Source organism: Hordeum vulgare, chromosome 3H (assembly GCF_904849725.1).
Source record: "Hordeum vulgare subsp. vulgare chromosome 3H, MorexV3_pseudomolecules_assembly, whole genome shotgun sequence".
Taxonomy (NCBI): domain Eukaryota; kingdom Viridiplantae; phylum Streptophyta; class Magnoliopsida; order Poales; family Poaceae; genus Hordeum; species Hordeum vulgare.
The window spans coordinates 21,139,773-21,161,808 of record NC_058520.1 but is presented as its reverse complement, the minus strand read 5'-3'; the positions used below and the strand labels follow the sequence as shown (position 1 = coordinate 21,161,808).

Here is a 22,036-nt window from a genome sequence, read left to right as displayed (position 1 = left end):
GCATCTGCAAGCACAAACGTTAGTTTAAAGACAACCCTATGGCTCCTGCCGGTTGCCGTACCATCGACGTGCAAGTCGATATTATCTATTACAACATGATCATCTCATACATCCAATATATCGCATCATATCGTTGGCCATATCACATCACAAGCATACCCTGCAAAAACAAGTTAGACGTCCTCTAATTTTGTTGTTGCATGTTTTACGTGGTGACCATGGGTATCTAGTAGGATCGCATCTTACTTACGCAAACACCACAACGGAGATATATGAATTGCTATTTAACCTTATACAAGGACCTCCTCGGTCAAATCCGATTCAACTAAAGTTGGAGAAACTGACACTTACCGGTCATCTTTGAGCAACGGGGTTACTCGTAGTGATGAAACCAGTCTCTCGTAAGCGTACGAGTAATGTTGGTCCAAGCCGCTTCAATCCAACAAAACAGCGGAATCAAAAAAGACTAAGGAGGGCAGCAAAACGCACATCACCGCCCACAAAAACTTTTGTGTTCTACTCGAGAAGACATCTACGCATGAACCTAGCTCATGATGCCACTGTTGGGGAACGTCGCATTGGAAACAAAAAATTTCCTACGCGCATGAAGACCTATCATGGTGATGTCCATCTACGAGAGGGGATATTCGATCTACGTACCCTTGTAGATCGCACAGCAGAAGCGTTAAGAAACGCGGTTGATGTAGTGGAACATCCTCACGTCCCTCGATCCGCTCCGCGAACCGTCCCGCGATCCGTCCCATGATCCAGTGCCGAACGGACGTCACCTCCGCGTTCAGCACACGTACAGCTCGACGATGATCTCGGCCTTCTTGATCCAGCAAGAGAGACGGAGAGGTAGATGAGTTATCCGGCAGCGTGACGGCGCTCCGGAGGTTGGTGGTGATCTAATCTCAGCAGGGCTCCGCCCGAGCTCCGCAGAAACGCGATCTAGAGGTAAAACCGTGGAGATATGTGGTCGGGCTGCCGTGGCAAAGTTGTCTCAAATCAGCCCTAAAACCTCCGTATATATAGGTGGGAGAGGGGGGCCTTGCCTTGGGGCTCAACGAGCCCCAAGGGGGTTGGCCGAGCCAAGGGGGGGAGTCCTCCCCTTCCAAACCGAATCCAACTAGGTTTGGAAGGAGGAGTCCTTCCCCTTTTTCCCACCTCCTCTTTTTTTTCTCTTTGATTTTCTTCCTATGGCGCATAGGGCCTTCTTGGGCTGTCCCACCAGCCCACTAAGGGCTGGTGCGCCACCCCCAAGGCCTATGGGCTTCCCCGGGGTGGGTTGCCCCCCCCCCCCCGGTGAACACCCGGAACCCATTCGTCATTCTCGGTACATTCCCGGTAACTCCGAAAACCTTCCGGTAATCAAATGAGGTCATCCTACATATCAATCTTCGTTTCCGGACCATTCCGGAAACCCTCGTGACGTCCGTGATCTCATCCGGGACTCCGAACAACATTTGTAACCGACCATATAACTCAAATACGCATAAAACAACATCGAACCTTAAGTGTGCAGACCCTGCGGGTTCGAGAACTATGCAGACATGACCCGAGTGACTCCTCGGTCAATATCCAATAGCGGGACCTGGATGCCCATATTGGATCCCACATATTCTACGAAGATCTTATCGTTTGAACCTCAGTGCCAAGGATTCATATAATCCCGTATGTCATTCCCTTTGTCCTTCGGTATGTTACTTGCCCGAGATTCGATCGTCAGTATCCGCATACCTATTTCAACCTCGTTTACCGGCAAGTCTCTTTACTCGTTCCGTAATACAAGATCCCGCAACTTACACTAAGTCACATTGCTTGCAAGGCTTGTGTGTGATGTTGTATTACCGAGTGGGCCCCGAGATACCTCACCGTCACACGGAGTGACAAATCCCAGTCTTGATCCATACTAACTCAACGAACACCTTCGGAGATACTTGTAGAGCATCTTTATAGTCACCCAGTTACGTTGCGACGTTTGATACACACAAAGTATTCCTCCGGTGTCAGTGAGTTATATGATCTCATGGTCATAGGAACAAATACTTGACACGCAGAAAACAGTAGCAACAAAATGACACGATCAACATGCTACGTCTATTAGTTTGGGTCTAGTCCATCACGTGATTCTCCTAATGACGTGATCCAGTTATCAAGCAACAACACCTTGTTCATAATTAGAAGACCCTGACTATCTTTGATCAACTGGCTAGCCAACTAGAGGCTTGCTAGGGACAGTGTTTTGTCTATGTATCCACACATGTATATAAGTCTTTATTCAATACAATTATAGCATGGATAATAAACGATTATCTTGATACAGGAATTATAATAATAACTATATTTATTATTGCCTCTAGGGCATAATTCCAACAGGCCCGTCTCGCGTTGACGCGGTCGTGGTTGCATCACGTCTCCTCTATGGATCCCGTTGCTACTGAGCTCAACGACGGATTTGAGTCGGTGGGATGGCGGTGACGGGTGCCAGTGGGTATGGCGTGGTCGGGTGCAAGGGCGACAGTTGCATCGGGAGCAGGGGACCGGGAGCATGGGTGATCTTTTTTTATTTTTAGATCCAGGGATGTGTGTGTGTGTGTGTATTTTTTGCTAAGTCACCTACTTACAATCTGACCCCACTTGTCAAAAAGTGATTAACCTCGCTAAATCATCCTATTAGTGCTTTTTGCAACAAGTTTACTACTAGGATGATGTTTTTTTGTAACGGATTAAAAAGTTGATAGTTTTCTGCAAACCTAACCACAAATATGCTAGTTTCTTGCAATTAAAACGGGGACGTTTGTCCACCCAGCATGCCACGTTGGCGTTTTACGACCCCACTTGTCGGAAAAAAGGTCAAACGAGCCTAAACGGCCGATCAGTGTTTTTTGCAACTACTTAAGAGATTTTTTTATGTTCTCCGCAATGGGTTAACAAGTTGGTAGTTTCCTGCAAACCTAGCCACAAATATAGTTACTTTTTGCAATTGACTCGTTTGAAAGGCTCTGATGGAGGCACCCAAGCTGCCGCCGCCGCCTAAGCGAGCGAAGCGAGGCATGGGAGGAAAGAGGCGTAGCTGCGGCAAGCCGACAATGGCGGGTTAGAAGATTATAACAGGTTTGGGTATAGGGCTGCCCACATCAAAACCAAATGTTGATGGGTCTTGAAGGGAAGACCCTCGGATGATCAAATCCTACAAGGATACAACGTAAAGACCTTGGGCGATCAAATTCAACATGGATTCAACCCCGCCACAGGGCCTAACTAGCACCACGTGGCGGGCCAGTAGCCCACCACATGTCGTCCAGGCAGCAACCACTCTATCCAAATGTCGGTGCAGCAGACATACACGAGCAAGACTCGACCATCCAGATCCGGCCAGGGAGAAATCTCCAAGGCCTCCTGCCACCCAAACCCTAGATCCCACCCAGCACTTGTCACCGAAGCCAAGCACGCCATCACCTCAAGTTATCGGCCACCCAACTCTGAGCCAACGGTTGCCCCGCGCGCCGCGACATCGTGGCAGCTACGCCCGCTAATCTATAGTGCACACTACCGAGCCACAATGGCTGCTCCGCCCCCTTTACCAACCTCATCTTTCGTAGAGAAAGGCCGCCATCCCGGTGCAACTTGCAAGCCGTCCACCCGCTGACAAACAGCTGCAACGAAAAAGGCCTGCGAGAAAAATTGCGCCAACCCTTTCAAATAAAATAAAATATGCCAAGGCAAGTAGGGAAGAGCAATCCCCATTGCCATCGTCACGAGGCCAAGATTTGTTGAAGCTGACCATCAGCATCGACGAGGAGGGGGGAGACGCTAGAGTTCAGTAATGAAATGTGTATTATGTGATGCAAATATCTTGAAACGAGTTTTTATGCGTTGAAAGATGTAAACATCATTGACACTTTGCGCTCCCATTGAACGACACACTCGATTGGAGCACATTCCGCGTTGGCGGTGCTGGAGAAAGACGTGCGGAAGCTAAAAGAAGTCCTGCACACGGAGCCAGTCAAGTATGACATCTTCCATATGATGGTGTCCATAGTTTGGTTTTAGCAGCATGAACTACGACAGTAGGCGAGTAGCAATGTAGCACTCGCTCATCATCCACCTTCGTGTAAGATCTTTGGTCTGAACTCTGAAGGAAGGAAGGAGCGGATACAGTATTGTAAACTGACCTGGAATAGACTAGTCGAAGTGCAAATTTATTCTTGACTTGGCAAGAAAAGGGGGAGAAAAGATATGTGCTCCTGACATTGTTGAACATGGCAATAGTACATTGGCATGTGTGTACGACGAATGGACTGACACATGTAGAAAGATCCCTGACGTTATTACTGATCTTTCACTAAGATTTTCATAACTGAACCACGATTTTACAGTCCAGTACTACAACTACTAACTGAGATCTAGGTAATGCTTGACAGTACAGTGTACTACAATATTACGAGGACAGTTCTTCAGCAAACATCAATCCGTCGTAGTCTAGGTGGTTAGGATACTCGGCTCTCACCCGAGAGACCCGGGTTCAAGTCCCGGCGACGGAAAGTTTTTCCTGTTTTTTTTTTTCGTTTTTTTTTCGCTTTTATTTTGCTGTATTTGGTGAATCATATCCATACATTTACAATACCAAAAACTGATCTCCTCATTTCCATCCATCCAGATGACCAAAGATGAAACATGTAAAACCCACATATATACGATACATTGGTACAAACTTTACAATTCACTTGTATTTTGTAGCATCATGACAATACCAAAACATTTCATCTAAAGCCCCGCTTGGAATAGGGTTACATTTATACACCTGTATTACTTTTACAAATGTATATTACCGACCACGTGTGATTTTTAACCGAAAATGAAAAAGACTGATTGAGGTTTGTATTTTTTATAGGTGTAAAAGTGTGAGAAACGGTAATCCAATCAGGCCTTAAGTTAAGAAAGGAAAGACCACCGCCAAGAAAAATAAAAGGGCTCTTGCTAGGCGTTTGAAGTGTTGAGAGCAGTCAGCCCTTTCCTGCCTGACAAATGTACTTAATTTTTCTGGTTCGGCAACTGCCCTTTTTACCCTGGCCCAATGTGGCCAGTCCATTATTTTGCATGTGCCATTTTTTGGCAGGCTTTCCGTCTTGCCATGCTTCTAGAGTAGATGTTTGTGATAATTGGGTTCGGTTGAACGATGTTGCTTATTTCATGGGTTCTAGAGTGTTGAAAGGTTAGTCATCGCCGTTTTTTCGTGTGTTTCCCGTAACTCACGTTATTTCCATAAACTACCTCTCCATCGTGATATTTCTCTCGAGACTCTTACCTCTCCTCGCGATCTCCTTGCGTATCCTGACCAATTTCTTTCCATAATTTTGTTTTCTCTCTCGATTCCCTGTAGGTGAGGCCGTGAGAGGAGGCGGTGTTGGTCCGCGGCCTTCAGTACGAGGGCACCGTCGTGGGCAGGTCCTAGAATATGCACGCCTTAGGCTACCGCTGTCTGACGGCGGTTGGGCTCCGCTTCATCCGTATGAAGGACAACGTTGGGAGACCCCTACATCCTCTTGTATGGGTGGATGAGGGGTAGACTTACATGGGCACAAGTCAGTTTACACGGCTTGTTACCTAAGTCGATCCATGACCAACCTTTTCATCCAACCATGGTATCTATAGATCCATGGCCCACCTCTTCTTCCGATGGGCTTAAAGATACCATTCGCCAAAAAAAGAGGAAAAAAAATCTGAAGGTCCAGAGAATTTTGGACAGATGGAGTGATACGTAATGGTTGAGGGACTAAAACGTAAAGCGGAAAATAGAGAGTGGAGTGGGTGGGGGCACTGCCGCACTGGGCAACGGTAGGGGGGGTCGGGACTCGTGAAGGCCGCCGCAGTAGAAATTCCCCATTTCTTCCCGTCAAATCCCTAGAACCCAAACCCCTCGATCCAGATCGCGGCAGATCCGTGCAGCGGCAGCAGGCGGGGAGGAGGAGGAGGAGATGGAGCATCACCACCCGCCGCCGCTCCCGCAGCAGCACGGCGACCAGTACCGGCCGCTGGTGCTCTCCCCGCAGCCCGACCACGCCCACGCCCTTCTGTACCAGCCGCCGCAGCAGGCGACGCCGCCGCCGCCTCAGCAGCACCACCACCCCTCGCTCGCCTCCCATTTCCACCTCCTCCACGTAAGTGGCGATCCAATTCTTCAGAAAGCCAGCATGTTTTTCTTCTGGCACGGACCTTGTGTCGAGCCAGTTGGGATCCGTTGCTGGCCATTTTTTGATGTAGCATTAGTTAACCATCCGTTTTTGGTTTGCCGTCTCAAGTTTAGTTTGAAGATTGTATCGTTACCGTGCAGATTTGTTCTTTTGTCAAGCATACTAGAAATGATCCGAGAATTATTCTTCAACAGTAGCAATAATAGGATGGTATGTCGTCCTTTTACAGTTACACAGAAGTGTGTTCTTGTTCCTCTTAAAACAAATATGCATGCCGTTGATTCTGTATCATTAGTCGATTCATGGCATGAGTTTACGGTTTCCTTAAACGTACCTCGTGTATGGAAAGCCAACCGGCATCGAGTCGGAAACATATTTAAGCAAGCACTGCTATGGATACAAGTTTTCTTGGCACATTTAACTGGAAAAATATTTAGTTGTATGATATGATTGCAAAATGACACTGCAAACAGAAGCAATCCTCTGTACCAAGTACCTACTGCAAATGTTTGTTTGTCTGAACGGTGAACACCAAATGGACCTGCGGCAACCCCTGCTAAGTCGTGATCCTGGTAGCAATATCTGATCGTGGATCACCTGAGATCCCATTTTCCAGACACTAATTTGGGAAATGGTGAAACTAAATCATTTATTCGACAAAATAAAGCAACCTACAGACGTATGTGGGGTGGGGATGCTTACTACTTGGCTATGCTGTCACGGCTGCAGTATGGCCATGTCCGCTGCAGCAACATGGTTTGTGTGTTACCATTCCAGGAATCACTTATAAAGCATCTAGCTTGGAACAAATTGGAATATAGTTAATTTCTGTTTAAATAGAAGGTCTTGATACTGTCAATGTCATATCAAGGCAGATTTGCGATTGGCCAACCATAGGTGCTGGCAGTGTGAGAGTAGAGGGACTATGTTGAAGAATATAACTGTGGGGCTGTAACGATGGAATAGAAAAGGCAATGCTTAGGTTAACCAGGGGAAACACAATTTTGAAGCTAAGCCTATTAAATGAGAATATCATGGTGTCATTATAGAACTTTGTTAAGCCGGTGATAACATTTTGCGACTATCACATTTTGTAGTTGCATCAAGAAATGAGGCTTGCTTTCTTTGCATTATCGTTTGACAGCCAAGGTTTTTTTTGTGCCTTCCTTTTTTTTACCGGGGCCCACCGGTAAAACCAATTCCCAAAAATACCAGAAATCTCAGTGTTTAACCCCCTGAAAAATTATAAGGAAATTTGAATTATTATTTTTTAGTAATGGAGTAAATACATTTATACCCTATATAAAACTGAAACAAAGCGGTGGTGAGATGGTCGGCACGGAACCCGCTTAAGCCGAGCTCTTGAGTTCGATTCCTCGGAGCTGCTTTTCAGTTTTGCCTTCTTTTCCCTCCCTCGGTTGGGCCCTCATTGCATTGATAGTTAAAAAACCTGGCAAAAAATCGGAGGCGTGGCAATTTGGCCCCGTGACCACCATGGACACCCGCGGCTTGCACGATACTGCATATCACTCTAACACTCGCCTGATTATGTTAATATTGGCATCCTTAGTAATACTGGTTCCATTTTTTTAAGTTCAAATTTAAATTTGTCCGAATTTTTCCGGCCGGTAACTGTGTTTCTGGAGGGGGTTACCGAAAACCGGGCCGAGAGAAAAAGCCTTGTTTTAAACTAGCACATCTTAGCAATAAAGCTAACCATCATTTTCCTATCTTTGTTAAAGTACTAAGCAGTATGGGTGATGTTTTTTTTTCTTGTTACATCAGTTGGTGACAAGATTAGGTGATGCGATTGCAACAGGCACAAGGGATCAAGCTTTTGATGCATTGGTAAGAATTTCGTATAATCTCTTATTTTCTTTTGTTGAAGAAATAATGATGGGATAATGGTAGTATGGTAGATGACTGCTTCTGGTCTAAGAAAAGTTACATATTAAGTTCGTTTAATATGAAAAAGTAATACAATAAAATTAAACTATTTAACTCCAGAGATTCGAGGATGTTTTGGTCTCATACTTATCTGTGCCAAGCTAATAAACTATACTATCTTCGTATTGAATTGTCTTTTATAGAATTTTGAAGCCTGAGATATGATTACTCAGAGCATGGTAGTCTAGTAACCTGGGTTGTTTTATTTGTTTATGCAGGTTGAAGAATTGACCAGTCAATTCGCCAGGAGCCAACAGTTATTGAACTCCATTTCAGGAACACTAAGCTCGAAATCTGTTGTAAGTTTCTACACATGACTTCATATGTAGTAGCTTTTCTTATAATTATAACAATAATTTAGTGTGATGATAGAAATACAATGTTGTTTCAAGTTTCAACTAGGTGGCATGTTACTTTTGTCTAATCTAGTCAGGCTTAACTGCAGGGGTCACATGCTAGACAGGTTAGTTTGGTTGCACATATAATATGCGATATATGAATATTGGGGCCCATTTGCAAAATTACCAAAATGCACCAATAGTTCTAAAAGTGTTAAGCCTGGTAGCTTGAAAGTTGAAACACTAGCAGATTGGTTGAGCAGCTTAGTCGTACCCTGGTCTTTTCTTTCTCTCCTGAAAGGACCAGTAACCTGATATTTTAAGCCAAATACTGTATTTGTTATAAAATGAAGCTATTTCAAGTTTAGAGCTCACTCACATCAAAATAGATGCCCTTTTAGAGTTGGGCACAGGATTTAAGAGTGTGTGAAATGTTGATGTTGGCTATCTCTTTCCCATCCCAAGGGCATTAAATTACCTCTTTTTTCCTACGCAAAGCAAAGCATGCAAATGCAACGACAGGAGGAATTAGTTAGCTATTTTCTTGATGACATTGACGAAGGGCAAAGTAGGAACACGGCTAAAACTAAATTGTAAGGGTAAAAGAATGAAAAAAATTGAAGAGGCTGAACGGACATCCATTTGATATGGAGTGAGTATTATTTTAGTTGCATTAATGTACTCTAGACATCTAGTCACAGTTACGAGAGTAACTTGCACACTAGGCGATCTGCTATTTTTGTTTTCTTTGAAGTATAATCTGCCAATATTAAATTGTTAATATTTGGTGGATATTCAATAACTACGGAGGTAATATCCATATTTGTGATAATTGACTCTCATTGACAATGCACACCTAGTTCGAAAAATGTTCCCAAGAAGTTAATAGGTTTCCATTATAAATTTGGGGATTTCTACATAACTTCCTGCCTGGTTATGGATTTAGCGACAGCTCTATCTAGGACTTTTTGGCTGGTTTATCTTTGTATCAGCTAATAACTTTAAGGAGAAATATTCAGTTCTCATTATTCTGACCATTGTTATCTTGCTAATGACGTGTGTAAATCTAGGTGCTTTTGCGGTGTGAAAGATGACATAATTCTTATGGGTCTACACTCTACACCAGTGAATCCTGTCCAAGCACTTAGAGTAGTGACCAGCCAGTCACTTAAAAGTACTGACCAGCTAATGCCACTGATAGTTCCAATCCTAAGCCTCGATTCTCACGGAAAGTGTTTCCTTTTGTTGCCAACAGACGGTTGAAGGACAAATGCAAAGTTTGGAAGAAACACGACAGCTGCTTGATCAAAGAAAGTAAGTGCTCAGTAAGCGCTCCATTTATCGACGCAACGTGCCAACAATTTTTGTGATCCAGCAGAGTTTTATGCTAACCATTGCCATGTTCACCAGGGATTTGATGGCAAAATACAAGACCTCAGTGGAAGACCTCCTTAAGGGTGATCCAACAAGATAGAAACGATCTGTCAGCCGGACCCTTCGAACATTGATTATGATGGAGCTCGTTGCCACCACCGCCTGAAATAAAATTCCCAATGGACGTGTCTTATCATGTAAAAATGCTTGGAGTAGTCCATGCAGAAGGGACATGTAATTTCGAAGTGGTGGTTACAATGCTGCACTTGCGCGTTGGGTGCGTGTATTCTGAGTTTTAGGCCATGGTCCATTTCCATAATCGCATTACGCTGAAATGGGCGATGTGAACTTGTTTGATGTCTATCGGCATGACAATAATGTGAGAACCCAAGATCAGTTAGATAACAATCTTTGCTCAAAAAAGTTTGGCATAATAATTTGGTGACAAGTCATCGACAATCGCAGAGGGGCAACTCTAGAAGGTTCCCCCAAACAGCCTCTCTCTCTCTCTCTCTCTCTCTCTCTCTCTCTCTATATATATATATATATATATATATATATATATATATATTTTGCCCCCAGCCTCCATATTTCGAGTGTGAACACACCCTCGTGTTGGATGCGGCGAACACCCTCGTGTTGGATGCGGCGAGCAAGGTGAAGACCAAATTTGGTAGTCATGTACTTGGTACACATGCACTTTTTAAGTACCATAAAGCTATCTTCACCAAATAAATATGTTCAATGATTATGAAAAAAAAAGATGTTCATCCATGTCAAATAAAATATTTATGCACGTGAAGCAAACTGTTTAACAACTTCTAAAAACTTGTTTCGCCTGGTAGAGTTGGTCTGTACATAAAACATAAAAAAATAAAAAAATGTTCCACCCTACATGAAGTCTGTTCGTGCATTTACGAACAAATGTTTGAATAACTCGTTAAAAATTCCCTGTACCCTTCAAACAAGGTGAAAAAAAGAAACTTCAACCGTTGGATTCATATATTTTTCTTCTGAACTTAAAGATTGTTGCAATTGCTATCTTCTCTTCTTTTTCTTTTGAAAGTTCCTCTTCCCGCACCTAGTACGCAACACCTTGGGTCTTAAGCAATAAATAAGCATTGCATTCAAAGTTCTAAAGAAAATGAAAACAAAAAATCTCCTTTCCAGTTACGTTGAAGACCCCCATGCCCTGTAGAAATTTTCAATCAAATGATAGTAGTTCAAACTGTTTTCGTTTCAGGTGTCACTGAGTTAGAAATTAGTTTTTCTTTCCCCTGAATATCAGTTGCCACTGAATTCCACCGTTATCCGTGCCCCGGTAGAAAAACCCAGGAAGAAGCAGCACGGCCAAATTATCCTCAAACGAATGGACAGCTGAATGGCGATGTTATTCGTTCAAGGAATTATCCTCAAACGAATGGACATGCTTTCTTTTGGTGCCTTGATGAGCTCTATTCCTCCAAATCTTTCATTTTCAAAAAGCCTGGCTTACATGACAACTTGCAAGCGAGACGGATGGGTTGAAAATGAAATGACTACATCCCAACCACAGAAGCAATGCACGAGACATTCTGTCGTCCTCACAGTTGCCGCCATTGTTGACCTCCAATCCTCGAGCTGCTTCGACCCAGCTGCCGCTGCCGCTGACAAGCTCAACTCACCGGCCCCCATGATCCTGTTCCATGGTGATCTCGAGCCCACAGATCACAGCCTTCACGTTGCTGCCCCAGTGCCCCTCCAGGGTCTAGTGTTACAGGTGATCTGGCTGTCACAGAATGAGCAAATAGATATCATTAATTGAAGTAATACTACGTGTTTTCTTTCGCAAAAAAGAAGCAAGAAAACATGTCGACAACATGTTTGCACTGTCGTAAGCAAAAAATATGCACTGTCAACAGTTTGCATGTATGGTAACTTGTTAACGACGTTCAACATGAGCTTGAAATGAACTAAGAAGTAAACAGCCACCACAAGCAGCAATTCAGTCAGGGCCTGTCACTGTTTGTATTGGAGGACAGCTGCCAGTGAGTTAGGCCAAACGCTGCTGACCGTAGACCATTGAACATTTTCAACACGCAGATATTAGAAAAGTGTACACTGATCTAGACCTCCATTCCGTTCCTCCTTTATCACCTCATCCAAGAGGGGTCATATTACCAGACGAACACAGTTGGCAGTTATGGGTACCTCCTCCCTGAGTCTCCACCACCCACCTCCCCTCCTCCTCCTTCTCCGGCTCCTGCTCCTGCCATTCGTCACCGCCCAAACCATACTCAACATCACCAACCGATGCCCCTACACCGTATGGCCGGCCGCTTTGCCGGTGGGTGGTGGCATGCGGCTCGACCCAGGGAAGACATGGATCCTCAAGGTGCCCTATGACACCACTGGAGGGCGTGTATGGGCACGAACGGGCTGCTCGTTTGACGGCAGAGGCAACGGGACGTGTCAGACAGGCGACTGCCAAGGCATGCTCGCCTGCCAGACAGATGGTCAGCCACCCTACACGTCTGCCGACTTCTCGCTCGACCAGTATGTCAACTATAGTTTCTTCGACATCTCCCTCTACCAGGGCTTCAACGTACCCATGGAGTTCCTGCCAATGCCTGACAAGGCGCAAGGGGGACCAGGGTGCACAAAGGGGCCGCACTGTGGGGCCAGCATCACGTCACAGTGTCCGAGCGAGCTCAAGGCACCAGGAGGCTGCAACAGCGCATGTACAGTGTTCCAGAAGCAGAATTATGATATGTACTGCTGCGAGGAGCCACCCTGTGAATCCAACAAATACTCGGCTTTCTTTGTGCGGATGTGCCCGGAGGCAATAAGTTACTCCAGTGATGCTCCCACAAAAACTTCATTCAGTTGTCGATTCAATACCAACTACCAGGTCACCTTCTGCCCACCGCTCAATCTAACGTCTTCACCTCCAAGTCCTCCTAAATCAGCTGATCTTAGGACACTACGCAAAAGATCCTCAGTAGGCACTTCTATTTCAGTTGCAATTGCAGGTGCCATAGTTTCTATTGTCGCATTCATCTTTTTCATCATACGTGGAAGAAGAACACAGCGACGTCAGGAGATGGAGGAAGAGGAGGAAGAGTTCGGTCAGCTACAAGGAACGCCAATGAGGTTTACGTTTCAACAGTTAGAAGCAGCAACAGAGCAATTCAAGGACAAGCTTGGGGAAGGAGGATTTGGGTCTGTTTTCGAGGGGCAGCTAGGCGAGGAAAGGATTGCGGTGAAACGTTTGGATCGAGCTGGTCAGGGAAAGAGAGAATTCTTGGCGGAGGTCCAGACAATCGGCAGCATTCATCATATCAATCTGGTGAGGCTGTTTGGTTTCTGTGCAGAGAAATCCCATAGGCTCTTGGTTTATGAGTATATGTCAAAAGGATCCTTGGACAAGTGGATCTATGCTCGACACGAAAATAGCGCTCCTCCATTAGAATGGAGGGTGCGATGCAAGGTTATCACTGACATAGCTAAGGGTCTGTCTTATCTTCACGAGGATTGCATGAAGAGAATTGCTCATTTGGATGTCAAACCACAAAATATCCTCTTGGATGATGACTTCAATGCTAAACTTTCCGATTTTGGTCTATGCAAGCTCATTGATAGGGATATGAGCCAAGTGGTTACAAGAATGAGAGGCACACCTGGTTATCTAGCTCCTGAATGGTTGACATCACAAATCACAGAGAAAGCCGATGTTTATAGCTTTGGTGTTGTGGTCATGGAAATCGTGAGCGGAAGAAAGAACCTCGACACTTCCCTGTCTGAAGAGAGCATCCATCTTATTACCCTATTGGAAGAAAAGGTGAAGAGCGATCACTTGGAAGATTTGATTGACAAGAGCAGTAACAACATGCAAGCAGACAAGCGAGATGCGATCCAGATGATGAAGCTAGCAATGTGGTGTTTGCAAATTGACTGCAAAAAAAGGCCTAAAATGTCTGAGGTAGTCAAAGTCTTGGAAGGTACCATGGATGCAGATAGCAACATAGATCATAACTTTGTCGCAACAAATGAAGCAAATTTCGGTATTGCTGGAAATGCGAACTCCTCAGCTCCTCCTATAGCCACAGATCTATCAGGTCCTAGGTGAAATGAGTCAATCCTGAGAAAACAAACAATTAGATTATCAGGTGCCAGACAAAATGAGAGTAAAAGACTTGTCTGTTGTATCTTATCGAATTAGTACAATCTCAAGGCGCTTATCTTGAGTTAATTTTACATGCAAAATGTTAAAATATTACAAACCTTCTTGTTCTACAGAAGAACTTAATTTTCTCTATTTTGTTCAGTTTCTCTCTGCAATGCAGATTTGTTTCTAGTTCTTCTAGTTGAAATTAATAGCATGTTCCAAAACGCTCCTAGAATCCTAGCTCCAGTAAAGGCAGAGAAATTAACAGAATGAACAGAAATACATATAAGAATGAACTGAAACACGGAACAGTTAGAAACCAAATTTGCCACTTCTTTTGTTGGATGGCTTTGCTTTCTAAACCTTGCGGCTGTATACACTTAATCCTAGCTCCAAATGCATTCTCATTCTTTTCTACTAATACACTTAATACGAACAACCTACATTTAGCCGCAAACACGTGTTTGAGAAAAAAAACGTCCCAGCATGTTTTTATCACATGGGAACTGTTATGCTTAGAAATCTTACATCATCAAACAGAAACTAAAATGAGTGAGCAGCTGCAGTACCATTCAGCGTCAGGGATCCACACATTATTAATTCACCCAAACGAAGTATGCTATCACTAGGAGCCTCTGTATTAGACCTCATAAGGCAATTGCAAACTGACCCTAATGCTTAAATGAAGTAAATCAAATGCAGTCAACCAGAAAAGGCATTTAATTAACGATGTTTGTCGTACACATACCCTGGATCGCGTTAGAAGAACTTGGCTCAACAGTAACCACAGAAAGAAACACGGTACAGGGCATGAGATCCTCAAGGCACGCCTCAAGCAGAAGGTAGTGGAAAATCATAACATTCCTTGGCCATGTGAACACACTGTAACCAGTGTAGAGCCTCCACATTGGGGTCCTTCTCCAGAACCACGTCTCTAGCAGCAATCTGGATTGCACCACGGTACATAACAATCCTCCCACGAACCCTCAACAGAGTGCCGAGGCGTACCACCTCCGACATTTTCAATGCCATCTCTCCGGTAGGATCAGAGTCTAGCGCCCCGGATGAACTGTTTGCATTCATGTACCGGTGGTTCAGCCACAGGACACATGGTACACAGCCAGTGCCATCATCAACCAGGAAGCGGAGAAACTTCTCCCTGCGGTCACGTGAAACAACAACTCCGACAACCTCGGCACGAGCAACTGTCCGGCCACAGCGAGCAAAGGAAGGTGGTGACGTGTGTCGGGGAGCTAGCGTGAGAAGGTCGGCAGCCAGAAGCTTGAGGTGCACAAGGTGAAGGGAGTCCATGCCGAGTCTGCATACAACCAATAAGGCAATGAAGTTCAGGGAAGAGATGTAATCTAACTAGAGCTTCACAATTTTATCATACATGATGAATAAGGCAATGGAGTTCGGAGAAGATATGTAATCTAACTAGAGCTTCACAATTTGATCATACATGATGAATAAGGCAATGGAGTTCGGAGAAGACATGTAATCTAACTAGAGCTTCACAATTTTATCATACATGATGAGAAGTTAGCAAGAAGTTGCAGCTCACCAGTCAGTTTTCACAGGATTTTCGCAATTTGATAGCACCAGTCGGGAAGAAGTTGCCGCTCACCGTGCCACTGGTGCGAACTGAACTGGCGGTGCAGTTGAGTGGATTAGCCGCTCGTCTCGTCCCCTCGAGCTGTTCGCCTCGCCGGCGAGCGCTCAGAATCCTTGCGAGTGGCTGACTGGTAGGAGGAGGATCCACAGATCTGTAAGAGGCATATCACAGGCGCGTACCTGCGAACCAAACCTGTGGATGCGGAGGCCGCCGCGGCCGCCGGCGGCAGTGAGCTATCGGAGGCGGCACAGGGGGAGACGGTCCACCGGCGCGGCAGCATCCGCCGGGCAGTGAGATGGGGGCGGCGGAGGAAGGGGACGGGCCGTGCGTATTTTCTCTATGGTTGGTCTGGGCCGTGCTGTTGGGCCCGATCAAGTTCAAGTCCGGATTTTATTTTATTGTTTGAACCATGGAAAAAGGTTTTGTTTAAAACATGGCAAAATTATTTTAGGCCGAGGAAAAAAAAGGCCATGGAAATTAAAAAAAAAAACTCTGGAAAGCTTATTGTTTGGACCATGCCAAAAGAAAATGTACGCACTAAGGCAACTTTTAACGCATAAACCATCATAAATTATGTTTTATAAATTATTTTTGGCAATTTGTTGAACAAATCATGGTAAATTCTTTTTGGTATATCGTGAAAAATCAATTGAATATCTCATGAAAATTTATTTTCATTAGAATTTTTCACAAGTTCTCTTTTTAATATTTCTTTTGCCATCATCTTATACTTAACAATGGCAACTTACATACAAACATAATTGTTAAGTGTTTTCTTCTATATGTTTCTAAGTTCCGGCATTTATTAGTCCCATAACTGGTCTGACTTGATGTAGTATAATTTTTTGTATAGGCATGCCATTCTTTGCATGCCTTAGGTATAGTACACTTGATTTTTTCTCTTTAAAAAAGGTGGTATTTTTATTCTCTAGAGCATGGCAGCTTTTAGCTATACATACTTTGTCAATAAACATATTTTTTTTGTCATGTGACGTTTTACATGGCATGGCAAAATTTACTTGCTTGTATAGTTGCATTTTACACTTCTTTCTGTCATTTTTTTTGAGGAAAACTTTGTTTCTGGGCACTCCGCTTATGCCACTCTAGATGTGGCGCTGCAAAATGCACAAAGAAATCGCCAAAATTACTTTCCGGTGGGTAATACAGATGTCCACGATGAAAGCAAGGTTTCTGTCACCCTCGTCAATACGCAAACCACATAGTTGTCTGGTGAGCGAGGTCGACAAGGCTCTATATGGTTGACTTGACGGCCAGTCATCGAGGCACCCAGCTGCTGCTTCCGGGCAGCTGCCGGCAGCAGCTTCAGTTTCACCCCAACCACCAGCTACTTTCTGCAAAGTGATCTTCACTCTTGACAGCTACTGCCGCAACAGAGCAAGGAGCTGGAGCGGATCAGAAAGGGACATGCCTGCGGTGTGTTTTATTCATTCATGTGAGAACACGAAAAACAAAGCAGTGTGTTTTATTCATGTGAAAACACGAAAACAAAAGCCTAATCCCTGACGGCGAAATTTACCAAACAGTGTGTTTTATTCATGTGAAAAATACCTATGTAATGCTCCCTCTGTAATATTTTTTTTATTAGACGTTTTCAGGGTCCATGACACAGTGTCAAAAAACTTCTTATATAAAGTTACAGAGGTAGTATTTGCTCGGATTAGGCGCCGTGCTTGCATATTCCTTACGGCCAAAATCATCAAACACATCAATCATACGGATATAAAATAAGTTTGCAAGTAGGCCGGGGGCTCGCTTACTCCTTCTAAAAAAAAAAAAAAAAAAAGTTTGCAAGCAACCAAGTTCCACAATCAAAGTCTGGTCCCATGTCGTTCCCATGTCGCTGTTGTTTGTTGACCGTTGAGCTATTCAACACACGAAATTTGGACCCTGTCTGCTGTTCCCACACAACTCTTCCACTCTGTCAGCTCTCTCACAGGAGCCCCCCGATTGCAACTTTGCAGCTCACACTCTGATCCAACCTTGCAAGAATCATAACGCAAATGCCAGCCTCTTCGGCTCTCTTCCTCCTCCTCCTCCACCTCCTCCTCTTCCTTGCTGCCACCGGCGAGGCCACCACGTTTTCCATCACCAACGGGTGCCCCTACACCATATGGCCGGCGGCCCTGCCGATCGGCGGCGGCATGCAGCTCGATTCAGGCAAGCAATGGACCCTCAACACGGGCGACACCAACACCACGCGCCTGTGGGCGCGCACGGGCTGCTCGTTCGACGGCAACGGCACCGGGACATGCCAGACGGGCGACTGCGGCGGCCTGCTCGCCTGCAAGGCCAATGGCCGGCCGCCCAACACGATCGCGGAGTTTGCGCTCGGCCGCCCCAGCAACCGGGATTTCTTCGACATCTCCTTCGTCGAGGGCTTCAACGTGCCCATGGACTTCCTGCCGGAGCCGGCCAAGGGAGGGCCAGGGTGCAGCAAGGGGCCGCGCTGCGGGGCCAACATAACGGTGCAGTGCCCGACCAGCCTCAAGGCGCCGGGGGGCTGTAACAGCCCCTGCACGGTGTTCAGGCAGGACAGGTACTGCTGTACCGGGAGCGCGGCGAACAACTGCAGCACCACGGACTACTCCGGCTACTTCAAGAAGATGTGCCCGGATGCCTACAGCTACCCCAGGGATGATGCCACCAGCATTTTCAGTTGCCCGGCGGGCACCAACTACAAGGTAGTCTTTTGTCCCTTGACCAATCAAGCAGTACCGCCGAGTCCTCTGCCTGAATCCCCGGCTGGCGGCACGCCTGTCGGGCCGACAACCATGAAACCAAGATCCTCCACCGCAAGAACGGTTGCTGCGATTTTAGCTCCTGTGGGCGGCTTCATCTTCCTGTTCATTGTCGCTTTTTATTTATGTAAACGGAGAATCCAACGACGGCGTGAGACGGACGAAGAGGAAGAGGAAGAGTTTGGGGAGCTGCAAGGAACACCAGTGAGGTTCACATTTGAACAGCTAAGAGCAGCAACCGAGCAATTTGCAGACAAACTCGGGGAAGGAGGATTTGGGTCTGTTTTCAAGGGACAGTTTGGTAATGAAAGGATTGCAGTAAAACGTTTGGATCGGACTGGTCAGGGCAAAAGAGAATTTTCGGCAGAGGTTCAGACAATAGGCAGCATTCATCATATTAATCTGGTGAGATTGATTGGTTTCTGTGCAGAGAAATCCCACAGGCTCTTGGTATATGAGTACATGCCCAAAGGATCCTTGGACAGATGGATCTATTATCGACATGAAGATGATGCACCTCCTCTAGGTTGGAACACGCGGTGCAAGATTATCACTCACATAGCTAAGGGCCTCTCTTATCTTCACGAGGAGTGCACAAAACGAATTGCTCATTTGGATGTCAAACCACAAAACATCCTCTTAGATGATGACTTTAATGCTAAACTTTCTGATTTTGGATTATGCAAACTCATAGACAGGGACATGAGCCAAGTGGTTACCAGAATGAGGGGCACACCTGGATATTTAGCTCCTGAATGGCTGACATCGCAGATCACGGAAAAGGCGGATATCTATAGCTTCGGTGTCGTGGTCATGGAAATCATCAGCGGAAGAAAGAACCTTGACACTTCTCGGTCAGAAGAGAGCATCCATCTTATCACCCTATTGGAGGAAAAAGTAAAGAGTGATCGGTTGGTTGATTTGATTGACAATAACAGCAACGACATGCAAGCACACAAGCAAGATGTAATTCAGATGATGATGCTTGCAATGTGGTGCTTGCAGATTGATTGCAAAAAAAGGCCTAAAATGTCTGAGGTGGTAAAAGTATTGGATGGTACCATGACTGCAGACCTCAACATAGAACATAACTTTGTTGTAACAACTTCAGCAAATTTTCGTAGCACAGGAAATGTGAGCTCTTCAGATCCACCTCTAGCCTCAGATGTATCAGGCCCCAGGTGAAAGAGACAACTATGACAAGGTAGCCAATTAGATTGAGCGTAGGAGATTCTCTTATGTAAGACAAAAGCCATGGTCTGTTGTATTTTCTCAAATTATGACTATTCTTGAGTGTTGTAATGATGCTAACCTGCAGAATATCTCTGTATTGCAAACCTTCCGCGGTCATTTTTACTCTTTTAAGCTCCATCTGTATTGCTCTTCAGCTCCACCTGCAGCGCAAATCTGATTTGAGCTATCATGGCTGTAACTACCAACAAGTTTTAAAATTCCCATTGCTCCAATAAATCAGAGAAGTAAAATTGGCAGTCCGAGGGACAAACTAAACGATCAGTTGGTATGTTAGTTACCACAAGTGCCTTTATGTTAGTTACCACATTGAGCTATCATGCCTTTATGTTACCACAAGTCCGAGGGACAAACTAATAAACACCAATCAGTAGTGTGAGGATTTTGCTACATTTTCAATCCAAAGGATTCAGATATTTAGCTTGCAAGCTGTGAGTAGGAGGAGGAACTCAGATTGAAATTTAGCTTGCAAAGTTAAGGAATTAACTGTAAATTGGCTAGAATTTTCCAGTAACTACACACATATATCATTTTCCTCAATTAAGGTCACAAAATGCTGCACAGACCCTGGTTCTTGAAGGTTGTTCTAAATCTAACACTAGCCTACCCTTTAATTAAACAACAATAGATTAACCATCATGTATGTATCATCTACCTCCAGACAAACTTGTAATCGTATTCAACATCGTGGGAGGCACTTAGAGGACCACGTTTTCTGAACTTTGGAACAATAACCTACAAGTCAGATTTTAACAGCTCCAGCATGGTTTTTTCTTTTTTCTGTGTGTTATCTTTCTCGCTTTCTGCTGCAAGTATGTAAGCTTTCTTAACAATACTATCCTACAAGCCAGATGTTTACAAGTGTTGGTATGCTAGCTTTCTTGATATAAGTTGTAATCATGAAGCAGATAAAGCAATGCCATTCATCAGATCATGCAGTAATTTGCAATGTAGGTGTGCCAGAAGTTGCCGCTCTTACTTTGAATCGCCATCATTCGTGTGATTTGATTTTACTGAACCACTCGTATGGTTTATCCCCATCCTTGTGCTTCAGGCTGCACACTCGTATGTGAGCTGTTCATCTTCAAAGTGCTGCACGGGTGACTAATTGACACGGAACTTACCTTTGTCGACGAGGGGGGGATGAGACCGCCCCCAAGGCCCCCTTCCCCTTCCGGAGGCCGTCGATTAGCCCCTGCAGATGGGATGCGGTAGAGAGATGCGATACTAGGGAGGGGAGGGGAGGATCTGGCGGCGAGCATTGGCGGCAGCGCGGTCCAGTTCGCCGGCGCCGCGGATGGGGGGCACCGCCGGCTAGTGCGGTTGGAGTTGGAGGAAGGGGATGAGCTCAGGCATGGACAACCCCCAGTAGCCCAGTGCGCGGCTGAGCCCATTTTGTTTTTGTTTAGTTTCAAAAAGAAAAATGACTCCATAATTTCCTCTCATAGAGGAAACCGAAAGGGTCAAAATGCTTGAATTAACAAGACCGTCAAGTTGTAAAATAATTTCTGGTGCCTTCCAAGCCTACAAAATCCGTCTATGTATACGACACAACTAGATCATTGATGACGCGCGTTGCCGCGCCCATCTATTTTGACAATAAAATGATAGGTATTTTTAAATATGTGGAATTTGGCCATTAATTTTACTCATAAGCTCATATAATGAAAGGAAATTTACATAAACCAAGCTAAAATACATAAATGTTATATTTGCATAAACTTCATCAAAGTGGAGAATATATACGTTTTAAATTATATATAAAAGAGAAACATGTGATGCGCTTAGGTAAACGTTGTTTTAACTTTACAATTTATTTCTGTCACAACATTACAGAAAGGTGCAAGAACTAAAAAAATATTGTACCCTTTGAAAGGAGAGTAGTCCAGATTATGTCTAATAGCATAATGATGGCAACATCTTGCTGCAGTGGATATTATATGAAGTAGCATGAATAGCCGGAGCTCAAGAAAAAGCAAGTATGATCAACACCCTCAAAAAAATTCCCATTGCCTTCTTGTCATATGAGTAAAAACAATCTAGTATTCCGAGCTTATTGCATCTACTTCTGCTGCAAATTAAGGTCCCAACGAGTAACACATCACTGTATGACCAATCATCAAGCATTGATGCCTGGCATAGCCACGAACTGGCGTTGGTGTCATCCTCATCAAAATAGCATGAATAAATCAACACATTGAGATTGAAGTATATAAATTGACAAAATATGCCACCTTTATAAACAATATTCAAGTGTTGTTGTAATTGATCCCATATGACCCAGACTACATGTATAATATACACGTGTAAGCGATCATGGAGCTTTGGCAGCCAAGATATATCTTAGTGCACTGCAATCAGGTCATTTATCCCTCTCTGCAGAAGGAGTACATGAGAAATTTTAGAAT

The 22,036-nt window shown here is 44.6% G+C and overlaps 3 protein-coding genes, 1 non-coding gene and 1 pseudogene across 7 annotated transcripts; 4 read left to right on the top strand and 1 right to left on the bottom strand.

Moving 5' to 3' along the window:
* Positions 1–4,474: 4,474 nt before the first annotated feature.
* TRNAE-CUC lies at positions 4,475–4,547 on the top strand. Its single transcript has one exon. It is a non-coding gene; the product is annotated as a tRNA-Glu (tRNA).
* A 1,301-nt stretch (positions 4,548–5,848) lies between these two features.
* On the top strand, positions 5,849–10,312 carry LOC123442656 (mediator of RNA polymerase II transcription subunit 9-like). The gene is made up of 5 exons (XM_045118764.1): positions 5,849–6,164; positions 7,983–8,045; positions 8,363–8,443; positions 9,738–9,796; positions 9,893–10,312. Exons 1-5 carry the CDS (start codon positions 5,982–5,984, stop codon positions 9,954–9,956), a joined length of 450 nt encoding a protein of 149 aa, XP_044974699.1. The 5' UTR covers positions 5,849–5,981; the 3' UTR covers positions 9,957–10,312.
* A 714-nt stretch (positions 10,313–11,026) lies between these two features.
* On the bottom strand, positions 11,027–15,951 carry LOC123442655 (CST complex subunit STN1-like). Of its 4 annotated transcripts, none has more exons than XM_045118761.1 (5): positions 15,631–15,951; positions 14,752–15,321; positions 13,841–13,976; positions 13,516–13,661; positions 11,027–11,624 (listed from the first exon to the last, which is right to left on the bottom strand). In XM_045118761.1, the coding sequence occupies exon 2, from the start codon at positions 15,312–15,314 to the stop codon at positions 14,835–14,837; it is 480 nt and encodes a 159-aa protein (XP_044974696.1). In that variant the 5' UTR covers positions 15,315–15,321; positions 15,631–15,951; the 3' UTR covers positions 11,027–11,624; positions 13,516–13,661; positions 13,841–13,976; positions 14,752–14,834. The 4 variants fall into 4 exon arrangements, with proteins under 4 accessions (XP_044974696.1, XP_044974695.1, XP_044974698.1 ...); XM_045118760.1 differs by having other exon boundaries at positions 15,568–15,950; XM_045118763.1 differs by having other exon boundaries at positions 11,027–11,620; positions 15,568–15,950.
* Positions 11,654–14,114, top strand: LOC123442657 (annotated as a pseudogene).
* Positions 15,952–17,078: 1,127 nt separating the features above from the next.
* LOC123442654 (PR5-like receptor kinase) lies at positions 17,079–19,755 on the top strand. The gene has a single exon (XM_045118758.1). The coding sequence runs from the start codon at positions 17,640–17,642 to the stop codon at positions 19,560–19,562; it is 1,923 nt and encodes a 640-aa protein (XP_044974693.1). The 5' UTR covers positions 17,079–17,639; the 3' UTR covers positions 19,563–19,755.
* The last annotated feature ends 2,281 nt before the right edge of the window (positions 19,756–22,036 follow it).